The following is a 12,674-nucleotide window of genomic DNA, read 5'->3' as shown; positions in this document are numbered from 1 at the left end:
GGCAGTCTCCTGGCCAACATCAAGAAGTTTATTCCCCCACTGTATGACCTTCTTGGGGTGTCTGCTTGGCTGGCTTCCCCTCCTCCTCAGCCCTGAACAAGAAGGCCTTTCCCTGACCACCCAGCCATTTGGATACTGCTGGAAGGGTGGGATGGACTGCTTGCTTCTTGTAGGAGGTTATTTCCTGGCCTCATCTGTCCAGACAGGAGCCCTACATAGCTCCATAGATGCAGAATTAAATGATTTCCTTACTCTTGTTTTCTCCTTCCAGGCGACATTTAAAGGCTGGATGGACATCATGTATGCAGCTGTGGACTCCAGGGGGGTAGGTTGTCACACTGGCCTCTCTGCCTGAGTCAGGCACCCAAGGTTCCCAGCCACTTGGCCACCAGGGAATCAGGGTCTACATCCCATAAGAGCCAGGTCTGTTGTGTCAACCCAGAGTTGAGCCTCTCTGGAATGCCTAGGTCTGGCCCTGGGGCAAGGTTGTGTGGTCTCCCAAGGAGTCCCCAAATTTACAAATATCTTTCAAATTAAATTCACTGTAATTTAGTTGAATCGAAGTCTTACCCCAGGAGGATGGGGTGGAACCAACAGAGACATCAATCAAGTTTCTCCTTTGTCCTTTTGCTCCAGCCCCATCACACTGACAGTTGCAGGCTGAGAGATGCCCCCATATACTCAAACCTCCCAGTGGCCCAGGGGAAGGAGCCATGCAGGGACGCTGTGCCAGCCCTGAGCCCAGCATGCCTGCCCTCCTCACCTGCCACCACCCACTCTTCTCAATTCCATCCCCACCCACCCATCACACACACTCAGACATACACCCTGTGTGGTGACCTTCCTCTGACACACCCAGCCAGCCCACCCCCATTCCCGCCTGTCTGACCTCCCGTCTGGTTTCTCCCCTCTAGTATGAAGAGCAGCCCCAGTGGGAATACAACCTCTACATGTACATCTACTTTGTTATTTTCATCATCTTCGGGTCTTTCTTCACCCTGAACCTTTTCATCGGTGTCATCATTGACAACTTCAACCAACAGAAGAAAAAGATACGTAGAGCGCAGGTTCCCCAGGCTACAGGGCAAAGCTGGATGCCAGGGACTTGGGAGCCTTTCCGGCTCCTGGCCCCATTTTTCCTTCCTGTTGGGGATGGCCCTCTTCTTGCTCCTGTTGGGATAGGGTGGGAGAGGGGTGTGTCCATGATGTGACCCGCTTAGGGCTGTAAGCCTGTAACAAGGGGCCCCACGCCTGCCGTAGTCTGAGATATGAGGCTCCTAAGAGAACCTGGGGTGAGGGTTGTGTCTACCTGGTCCGTGATCAGGGACCATGGCGGGGGCGGTGCTGCACAGAGGCCAGGGGCTTCCAGGAGCTCCATCAGAGGGGCCACGATTGGGTGGCAGGCAAACCAAGTGGGCAGAGAGAACTTCCAAGGTGGCTGAGCTGGGCAGGGGAGAGGACGGGAGTAGGGACTGGATTTGCAAGTCACAAAGTCAGACACAGCTCAAGGAGAATGGGGACAGGGACCCAGGAGAAGCAGGTCTGGGGGTGGGGGGAATCTCTGGTGCAGGATAGAGGCACACTTTTCTCCCTCGGGAGAAGAAGTGCGGAGGAGCGCAACCCTGGCGCCCTCATCAAGGAGGCAAGATCCCTGTGCCCTCCATGCTGGGGCCTCTGAGAACTCCAAAATGAAGCTGGTGCCTGTCTCTCTGCACTTAGGGGGCCAGGACATCTTCATGACAGAGGAGCAGAAGAAGTACTACAACGCCATGAAAAAGCTGGGCTCCAAGAAGCCCCAGAAGCCCATCCCACGGCCCCTGGTGAGTCAGGCTCTCGATGTGGTGGGAGTGGCGAGGATCAGCCAAGGGGACCCTGGGAAGGCCCCATGCCACAGGACCAGCTATCAGGGCCTCTTCACAGTCTTTTGGTCCAGCCTAGGGCCCTCAGCCTGTCCATTAAAGGAGGGACCTGTAACCACGCACAGGGCCCTCAGTCTCATGGAGATAGAGGGGAAAGCATGAGACAGTTATGGCCCAGGGGACACTCCCCTCCCACAGGAACCTCTCAGTGAGCCCCCTCCTCCCCTGCAGGGCTGCAGGCTTTCCCCAGGGAGGGCAGGGCAGCCTGCCCTCACCCCCGTGCTCATCCTTGCAACTCCCTGAGCAGTAGAGTTCCCTGGTAGGTGGGGCCCAGAGGGGTGCTGGGTTCTCTGCTAGGCTGACTCCCTTGGCCCAAAAAAGTGTGTGTGTGTGTGTGTGTGTGTGTGTGTGTGTGTGTGTGTGTGTGTATTGGAGCAGGATGGGGGCAGTACTGAGGTTAATTAGGTGAATGGTACCTAAATCACTAGCTTGTAAGTGGCAGCCCCAGTATTTGCAACTAATTCATCCATTTCATCTGATACTATCCTGTTCTCCATGCTTGGTTCTAGGTTAGTTTTGTGTGTGTGTGTGTGTGTGTGTGTGTGTGTGTGTGTGTGTGTGTGCATGTGTTTTCACTTTTTTATAATCGTCTCTCATCCCCAAAATAATCTTACAATTAAAGACACATATAAGTACTGTCAGTAGAATCCACTGGACCACCAGGGAAGTCCCAAGTAGAATAAATAAAATAAATTCCATAAAAAGAGTGGAGAAAATTTGTTAACCTGAGGACTGAGACAATTACTAGGACTGAACTTTAAATCTGACCTTGAGCCTTCAGACAGTGGGAACAAAAAGGGAAGCATGATGAACGATGTGCTGAGGAAACTCAGGGTAAGAGAGCTCCCTTTCTGAAGGGCCATCAGAGATGGTCTCAGGGAAGAGAGAGCCTAGGCCTGGGCCTGGAAGCCAAGGGAGCTTTCAGCAGGAGAGCCAGGCTGGCCAGCATCCTGACTTCTTCCTCTTCCCGTGACTGTCTGGGGGCGTTGCCCCCCCACCCAGAGGATGAAGTAGGAGGGTAGGTGTTCTGAGATGAGAGGCAGCAATGGGGGCGTCGTAGCCTGTCTGAGGCCCCTGCTGAGCCCATCCTTTGCCCCTCCTTTCAGAACAAGTACCAGGGCTTCATATTCGACATTGTGACCAAGCAGGCCTTCGATGTCACCATCATGTTTCTCATCTGCTTGAACATGGTGACCATGATGGTGGAGACAGATGACCAGAGCCCTGAGAAGGTCAACATCTTGGCCAAGATCAACGTGCTCTTTGTAGCCATCTTCACAGGCGAATGTATCATCAAGATGGCTGCCCTGCGCTACTATTACTTCACCAACAGCTGGAACATCTTTGACTTCGTGGTTGTCATCCTCTCCATCGTGGGTGGGTATGCAAGTCGGCTGGGCAGAAAAGCCCTTCCCAGGCCAGGCCTTTCCCGCTCCTCCAGCCCTGGATCTGTACTTAATAACAAATACACCAGGCTCCTGCATTCTTTTCTCTCTACATACCTTGCCTCTCCCCGCATCTCATACGCACACACACACACACATACACACACACTCACACTCACACACACATCTGGGAGGGTCCAATCAGGCCAAGGGGCCAACCTGGTAGAGGACCCAGCACCCCCTCCTGGCCCCATCCTCCCTGGAACCCTGGAACACAGCTCTCTCATTGGAGAGCTTCAAGGATGAGTCTGGGAAAGGGAATAGGACCTGTGGGGGCTTTCCTGCCTTCCCAAGGGAAGCCTGCCCCTTAGGCTGAAGGAGGAAGAGGTTCCAGAGTCGGGAGGCAGGTGGCCCTCTAAAGTAGAAGTTATCCCTGGAGATGGAAAATTCTGGAGTCTAGCCACCCAGGCATGTGCCAGGCTCCTTCCAGATATCACCTGCCTCGTGAAGTTTACCTTATAAAGTCAGCACTGAGGCAGGGAAATCATACAAGGGAGAAGCAGAGACAGGATTCATACACAGTCTACTCAGGCTGCTATAACAAAATACCAGACTGGGTAACTTATAAACAACAGAAATTTACTTCTCACAGTTCTGGATGCTGGAAGTCCAAGATTAAGGCACCAGCATAATCATGTTTTCTGGTGAGGGTCCTTTTCCTGGTTCATAACCTGCACCTTCTTGCCATGTCCTCACAAAGTGGAAGGAGCTAGGAAGCTCCATGAGCCTCTTTTATAAGGGCACTAATCCCATTTATGTGGGCTCCACCCTCATGACTTAAGCACCTCCCAAGGTTCCACCTTCTAATACCCTCATCTTTGAGAGTTGGGATTTCAACATATGAATTTAGGGGGAGACAGAAACATTCAGACCATAGCACATGCCCATATCTGTTTAACTTCAGAGCCCAAGTTCTTTTTTTAACAACAGTTTTATTGAGATATAATTTATATAACATAAAATCTACCCTTTCAAGTGTATACTTTAGTACTTTTTAGTATATTCACATAGCTGTGCAACCACCATCACACTCTAATTTTAGAATATTTACCTCATCCCCAAAAGAGACTCTGTACCCATTTAGTGATCAGTCCCCATTTTCCCTCTCCTCAGCCCCTTGGCAACCAGTAATCTAAAATTTTGAAGGACTGCCAAACTGTTTTCCAAAGTGGCTGCACCATTTTACATTCCCATCCTCAATGTATGAGGGTTCTAATTATTCCACATCCTTACCAACACGTTATTTTCTATATTTTTAAATTATAGCCACGCTAGTGGGTATGAAGTGATATCTTATTGCGGTTTTGGTTTGCATTTCCTTGATGACTAATGATGATGAACATCTTTTTATGTATTTATTGGTCAGTTTCCTTGGTATATCTTGGTATATAATAAGAGAAATGTCTTGGAGGAGTGTCTTCAAATCCTTTGCTCAATTTTTAAATTGACTTATTTATGTTTTTATTGAATTGTAAGAATTCTTTATATATTCTGGAGGCCAGTCTCTTATCAGATATATGATTTGCAAATATTTTCTCCCATTCTGTAGGGTGTCTTTTCACTTTCTTGGTTGTTATCTCTTGAAGCACAAAACTTTTATTTTTAAGTCCATTTTATCAGTATTTTTTTTCTTTTGTCACTTGTGCTCAGGGCCCAGTCTTGACCCTGCCTCCACAGACTTCTGCCTTGGGGTGACTGGCTTTCATCTTTCTGCCATGTTCAGACCCTGCCTTCAGTGACTCAGAAGCAAAAGCAGGGGCTGCTATGGCTGCAGTGATGTGCAGATGGTTAGAAGCTGGAAGTTAGGTCAGGAAATGCTCCAAGAGGTCCCAGGCAGGGGTGAGGGTGAGATTGTGCCTGGTGGGACTGGAGAGAAGCTTTAGAGAATGTGGGTGTCAGGAGCAGGAACAGAGCCCTTGAAGCATAGTCTCAGAGATTCCAGGAGGTGCAGTGTGTACTCAGAAACACCTACTGATCCCAGAGCTTGTGTACCAGAGAGGCACAGTTAACAGGTCGACTTGGAGCCAGAGTGTCTGAGTCAAATTGCAGCTTCTCACTGACTAGGTGGTAACTTGGATAAGTTTCCTCTTCCGGAAAATGAGGATGATGGTATCAGCTTACCTCCTAGGGTAAGCCCTTTCTTCTGTTGGAAGGGCTAAATGGATGGGTATTAATTGCTCAGCCTAGTGCCCTATTGACAGTGAACACTGAACACATGTCAGCCGGTGACATTATTATCATATGAGGAGTCTGGAAAGGTCACTTGGGCCAATATGAGGCAAGTGTATTCCACTCTTTCTCCTATAACTTACATTCCTGCTCCTTGAAACTCCAAATCCAGAGTAGTCAGTAGAGACGAGTGGGCAAGCCTGGCAGCTAGCAGAGTTAGGAGGGTCATAGGAAGCACCTCAGAGAGGCTGAGATGCGACAGGCGAGGCGTGGGGAGTGGGCCGACTGCCTGGCCAGTGCCTCTTGTATTTCAGCATGCACACAGACCACCTGGGCTTGTTAAAACACAGTGGGTCTAGGGCGGAGCTGAGATTCTGCATTTCTGATAAGTGCCCGGAAGATCAGGCTTCTGGTCCTTGGACCACACTTTGAGTAGCAAGGAGCTAAAAGTTCCCGAGTTCTGGTCCAAGGTGGGCCACCAAGATGCTGAGAAAGTCCCCTGAGGCCTCAGAACCCAAGATCTGGAAGATGGGCCTGGTACGGCTCTGTAGGTGTTCTCAGGAGACTAAGGAATGGAGGGCTAAGAAGGCACTTTGCGAAAGATGCAGGTACTGTAGGTCCTCCTTTTCTGGACCATAGATGCAGCAATGGAGACTCAAAGAGGTGGGTGGAGGCAGGATCCTTGCAAGCCCCAGGTGACCCAGGCCTCCGCTCCCTGGCTCCTTGCTGTACAGAGACCCCTCCCAGCGATGCTGGGCTGGAGGGAGGACAGCAATGCCACCAGTGGCCACAGTCTGCATTGTTTCCCACAGGCACCGTGCTCTCAGACATCATCCAGAAGTACTTCTTCTCTCCAACGCTCTTCCGAGTCATCCGCCTGGCCCGGATCGGCCGCATCCTCAGGCTGATCCGTGGGGCCAAGGGCATCCGCACACTGCTCTTTGCACTCATGATGTCCCTGCCCGCCCTCTTCAACATTGGGCTGCTGCTCTTCCTGGTCATGTTCATCTACTCCATCTTTGGCATGGCCAACTTCGCCTACGTCAAGTGGGAGGCTGGCATTGATGACATGTTCAACTTCCAGACCTTCGCCAACAGCATGCTGTGCCTCTTCCAGATCACCACGTCAGCAGGCTGGGACGGGCTCCTCAGCCCCATCCTCAACACGGGGCCTCCCTACTGCGACCCCAACCTGCCCAACAGCAACGGCTCCCGGGGGAACTGTGGGAGCCCCGCCGTGGGCATCCTCTTCTTCACCACCTACATCATCATCTCCTTCCTCATCGTGGTCAACATGTACATCGCCATCATCCTGGAGAACTTCAGTGTGGCCACGGAGGAGAGCACGGAGCCCCTGAGCGAGGACGACTTCGACATGTTCTATGAGATCTGGGAGAAGTTTGACCCAGAGGCCACCCAGTTCATTGAGTATTCGGCCCTGTCCGACTTTGCTGACGCCCTGTCTGAGCCACTCCGAATCGCCAAGCCCAACCAGATAAGCCTCATCAATATGGACCTGCCCATGGTGAGCGGGGACCGTATCCACTGCATGGACATCCTCTTTGCCTTCACCAAGAGGGTCCTGGGCGAGTCTGGGGAGATGGATGCCCTGAAGATCCAAATGGAAGAGAAGTTCATGGCGGCCAACCCGTCCAAGATCTCGTACGAGCCCATCACCACCACACTCCGGCGAAAGCACGAGGAGGTGTCGGCCTCGATCATCCAGCGGGCCTTCCGCAGGCACCTGCTGCAGCGCTCCATGAAGCACGCCTCCTTCCTCTTCCGCCAGCAGGTGGCCGGCAGCGGCCTCTCTGAAGAGGATGCCCCCGAGCAGGAGGGCCTCATCGCCTACATGATGAACGAGAACTTCTCCCAGCGCCTTGTCCCGCCCTCCAGCTCCTCCATCTCCTCGACGTCCTTTCCACCCTCCTACGACAGTGTCACCAGGGCCACCAGCGATAACCCCCAGGCGCGGGCATCTGACTACAGCCCCAGTGAGGATGTCGCAGACATCCCCCCGTCCCCAGACAGGGACCGTGAATCTGTCGTGTGAGCGTGCCCCGGTGGGCCAGCACACAACATCATGGCAAACCCGAATGCAGCCCCAGACCAGCAGCCGTTGGGCCATCTGTCCTTGCTTTGGGCTTCGGGAGTGAGAGATGAGCCTTGGCCCCATGGAACGACAAGGCAGAGTCCTGTACACCATGCTGACGGGCTGGAAGCATTTGGCTAAGCCAGCCGTTCGGGGTGGCCTGTCCCTAGAGGCCCCAAGTGTACAGGTCCTGGCGGAAGGGTCTGGTCGGGCAACACCCCGGGCTCTGACAAGCAACTCCATCCCAGCTACTGAGACAAAATACAAAACTGAGACTGTATGTGTTGTGAACGGGCTTTCATAAATTTATTATATTTGATATTTTTTTACTTGAGCAAAGAACTAACTTTTTTTCATGGATGGATCGGCAGCAATTCCCGCTGCCTCTTCTTAACTCTGAACAAGAGTGTCTATGGAGCTGCTGGGACTCTGTTGTCAAAGCAAAAGTGAAATCCATTGTGGGTCCCCCAGGCCTTCACTGCCCAGGGCTTGGGATAAGGTGCCAAGAGGGCTGAACCCCTTCCCCTTCATGCGTGTGCACACTCTCATACACAGAGAGGCCAGACACAGGCCACGTGTGGCCTGGGTTCCCCGAGGTGAGCACCAGGCAGCCTCTTCTGCCCTAGCCTAAGGGAGACAGGCCTTTCCTCCCGGCCCCCATGGGTGGGATTCTTGTCAGCCGGGGCTCATCCTGGCCTTCCATGGTCCCCAAGGTTCCATTTTCCCCTTGTATTTTTATGCAGGCCACCCTGGGGTCAGTTGTACAGATACAACAAACTTCCAGAAGAGAGTGGCCCGGGTCCCAGGGCTGGTCCTCGGCACTGACGTTGCCTTTCTTCCCTGAAGAGCATGGCCTCTGTTAGAGTATTAATGTTAAACGAAGGGCCTGAGGTGGGGAGCCCCACTCACTTCCTGCCACCCAGCTTGTCCTTGCTGCCCAGCCTGGCCGGCCCTGCCCCACAGGCGAGGAGGAGAAGGCTGAGCCCGTGGGGTTAGGGCTGAGAAACTCAACAGCCCCCAGAGCAGGGGCCCCGGCCCATGTGGAGAAGGGAGTCTGTTGTCATCACCCAGGCTCTCTCTCCAGACCTTTCTGCTTCTGCCCAGGGGTGAGGGGATGCCCGTGTGGCCTCCAGCTCCTCTCCAGATGCAGTGGCATGGGAGTGGGGAGGGCTGTTTGGGCCCTGTGCAGAGAAGGGGCCTCAGGAGACTCAGGCCCAGTCCCTGTGCCCTGGGAGGAGAATGGACCCCAGGCCCCCTGGGAAAGGGAGTAGTGTGACCCTGGACCAGCCCTTCCCACTCAGCCCAGGGTTCTGGCGGCACCCGGCACCTGCATGCAGGACCTCCTGGGGCAGCGGCCAGGCTACCCATAGGTCTTGTGAGCAGCCTTTTCAGGGAAAAATACTTTTTCTAGTCCAATTACCACCCCCAGGGCCTCTTCAGCTGCTGACAATCCTACTTAGCATATGCAAATCTTTTAATGTAGAGAACTGTCACCCTGAGAGTGACAGTGGTGGCTGGTGGAGCCTGTGCAGGCAGGGGCTCGGCTGCCCAAATCCGCTCTCCAGCAAAGCCGCCCTCCACCCGGCGGCGGCCACCTCTCAGGGCAGCCCGGGAAGCCAGAAGCTGGCTGTCCTAACCTACCTCGCCGAGCCGTCAGGGAGCTGACCATGGGGAGCTAAGGGGACACTGCCGGCGAGACAAGTATTATGTTTCTTCTTGTCACCTGAGTTCCCTTGGTGGCAGCCCCAGCCTCCACCCCCTTCCACCCCAGTGATTTCTCTTCTCCCATGTTCCCTTTGAGTCCAGTGTGGGATGTGGTTTTTAACTGTCCCAGCGACACTTCTCTGAGTGGAAATCTTATTTTTGTAGCTCTCTGTGCTGTGCTCTTAAGGCTTGGAGAGGTGTGTGCCCTCCCTGGCACCTGGCACCCAGAGCCTGCTGCATGGACTGGGATGAGTCTGGGAGGCTGGCCGGCCTGCAGGCCCAGCTGACCGGAAGGCAACTGGGGTTTTGTGTGTGGGGACAGCCTGGGAGCCTGAGGCAGGTGCCTGGGGCCGGCCGCTGACAGACGCCGCTGGCTGCACCAAGTGCCAGCCGTTGTCTGAACTACCCAAGCACTTCTCACCAAACTTCGTGCGTAAATAAGATACATATTTTTAAAACAAACCAATAAATGGCTTACATGACCTGGCCTGGACTCTGTTCTTTTTTTTTTTAATTGAAGCATAGTTGATTTACAAATTTACAATATTGTGTTAGTTTCTGGTATACAGCAAAGTGATTCAGTTTTATATATATATACACACACACATACTTTGGTGGTTTTTTGCAGATACCCGCAAAGCCGGTATGTAAACAAAGGTGACCCCCAGTGTCATCAAATCCAGCCTTTATTTTTGCCTCTTCCTGTCCCTTTCAGTTTTATTCAGTGGAGACAATCTTCCCTGGCCCCGGGTAAAAACCAGGCCAATGCTGGGGCTTTTCCACTCAGTCTTGGGTGAAACAGCAGCCTTCAGCCACTCTGTTGTAAATACCATCTTAGCCTCATCCTGAGAGTGTCTAGTCCTATGACAGTCGGAGATGGGGTGGCTGGACGTCTAGAGGGGACTCTCATAAGGGCATCTTCTGGCTTTCTGGAGACTCCCTACTAGGCCTTCTCCCTATAGTCTTCTCAGCCCTAGGAGTACACTCTCCTGGGTGCCCTGTGACCCCTCCTTTGCCTGTGGGCACCTGTAGGTCTACTCCCAGCCTCTTCCTGCCAAGCCCCTGGACCCTCCTGGTAGCCCTGCTGTGGAGGCTCACACAGGCCCTCTCTGCCTGCTGCCTCTGGTCCTCAGGAAGCACTAAGCACACTTGCCCCACACACACTGGCCTGCAGCCAGGCCCTGGCAGCAGTGTGCTCCAAGGCCACCACCAGAGCAACCCTCCCTCCAGGTCCCAGAGCTGGTCCACTTGAGCTTTCTCAGGCCCAGTGAGGCCCAGTCCTCCATGTCAAAGCTCTCCAAGAAGGCCCAGGAAGCCCCCCTCAGCAGGCCTGGGTTAGAAGGTGGCCACACACAGGCCATCCCCCAGAAGAAGGCCACAGGGTCCTGGAAACAACTCATGACAGTTCTCTGCAAGAAACCCACTCACAACAGGTTCCCTTGGACCCCTTTTCCTATCCTTGATGTGACTATGAGGTTCCCATGTCTGGCTCCATTTCCCTTGTAAGCCATCTGCATACAAGAGACACATGGTTTGGCATTCTGAAACCCTTGGTATTGGTCCCTTGGTCAAAACAGGGGCAGAGACAGTCCACTTTAACCTCCTGTGACACTTGTTTAATTGTCTCCCCAACCAGACCAGGGCATTCATTTCAAAGGGCAGGGCATGTCCCAGCATAGTGGGCCACGACCAGCTTTTTTAAAAATGATATCAGAATTTAAAATAGCAGTGGATGCTATGTGCTCAGGATAAGTGTGTTTCTGTGAAGCTATTGTTTCAGATATACATAGAAAACTTGGGTAAGTGCCTGTATGTACACTGGGTGGTGAAAGAAAATATATTTTGTATTAGAAATTCCAGCAAAAAGAGTGAAAGCAACATGAGGAGAGGGGTATAAGACAAGACAATGGAGTAGAAGGACTTCAGCTCACCACCTCGCCCAAAAGCACCAAAATCACAATTAGCTGCTGAACAACCATTAACAAAAAAGACTGGAACCTATCAAAAAGATACTCTTTTGATAACATCCAAAGACAAAGAAGAAGCCACAATGAGATGGTAGAAGAGGCTCGTTCACAATACAATGAAATCCCATACCTGCAGGGTGGGTGGCCCACAAACTGGAAAATAATTATACCGCAGTGGTTCTCCCACAGGAGCGAGAGTTCTAAGCCCCATTTCAGGCCCCCAGAGCATTTGGCTTAGAAGGCCAACAGGGCTTGATTGCAGGAACTCCACAGAACCAGGGGAAACAGACACTCCACTTTTGGAGAATGTACACAAGGTCTCATGCACACTGGGACCCAAGGAAAAGAGCAGTGACTTCACAGAAGCCTGGGCCAGACGTACCTGACGGACTTGGAGGGTCTCCTGGGGAGGCGGGAGTAGCTGTGGCTCACTCTGGGGACAAGGACACTGGTGGAGGAGGTATTGGGAGTATTCATTGGTGTGAGCTCTCCCAGAGGCTGCCATTTTGTCACCAAGACCTGGCCCCACCCAACAGCCTGCAGGCTCCAGTGCTGAGACCAAATCACTAAGCCCCACCCATCAGCAGACAGGCTGCTTAAAGTCTTCCTGAGCCCACAGCTGCTGGCAATAATCCTTAACAAAACACTAGCAAACCAATCCAACAATACATTAAAAGGATCATACACTATGATCAAGTGGGATTTATCCCAGGAATGTGAGGATTTTTCAGTATCCACAAATCAATCAGTGTGATACACTACATCAACAAATTGAAGAACAAAAACCATATGATCATCTCAATAGATACAGAAAATGCTTTTGACAAATTTAAACTCCGATTTATGATAAAAACTCTCCAGAAAGTAGGCCTAGAGGGAACTTACCTCAACATAATAAATGCCATATATGACAAACCCACAGCTAACATCATACTCAATAGTGAAAAGCTGAAAGCATTTCCTCCAAGATAAGGAACAAGACAAGTATGTCCACTCTTGCCACTTTTATTCAACGTAGTTTTGGAAGTCCTAGACATGGCAATCAGAGAAGAAAAAGAAATAAAAGGAATTCAAATTGCAAAAGGAGAAGTAAAACTTACTGTTTGCAGATGACATGATACTGTACATAGAAAATCCTAAAGATGCTACCAGAACACTACTAGAGCTCATCAATGAATTCAGTAAAGTTGCAGGATACAAAATTAATACACAGAAATCTGTTGCATTTCTATACACTTCAAATGAAAGATCAGAAAGAGAAATTAAGGAAACAATCCCATTTACCATCACATCAAAAAGAATAAAATACCTAGGAATAAATCTACCTAAGGAGGAGAAGACCCATACTCCAAAAACTGTAAGACACTGATGAAAGAAA

The 12,674-nt window shown here is 51.6% G+C and overlaps 1 protein-coding gene across 1 annotated transcript in view; it reads left to right on the top strand.

Annotated features, from left to right (window-relative positions):
- The window catches only part of SCN5A (sodium voltage-gated channel alpha subunit 5), a 111,343-nt gene extending 101,532 nt beyond the window's left edge, over positions 1 to 9,811 (top strand). Inside the window, exons 24-28 of the mRNA XM_059075922.2 lie at positions 272 to 325; positions 915 to 1,056; positions 1,720 to 1,820; positions 3,026 to 3,296; positions 6,346 to 9,811. Of these exons, the coding sequence (XP_058931905.1) occupies positions 272 to 325; positions 915 to 1,056; positions 1,720 to 1,820; positions 3,026 to 3,296; positions 6,346 to 7,586 (1,809 nt within the window). The 3' untranslated portion in view covers positions 7,587 to 9,811. The remainder of the gene's footprint in view (positions 1 to 271; positions 326 to 914; positions 1,057 to 1,719; positions 1,821 to 3,025; positions 3,297 to 6,345) is intronic.
- Positions 9,812 to 12,674: the final 2,863 nt, after the last annotated feature.

Source organism: Kogia breviceps, chromosome 10, assembly GCF_026419965.1.
Source record: "Kogia breviceps isolate mKogBre1 chromosome 10, mKogBre1 haplotype 1, whole genome shotgun sequence".
Classification (NCBI taxonomy): Eukaryota; Metazoa; Chordata; class Mammalia; order Artiodactyla; family Physeteridae; genus Kogia; species Kogia breviceps.
This window is presented reverse-complemented; position numbering and strand designations above follow the sequence as displayed.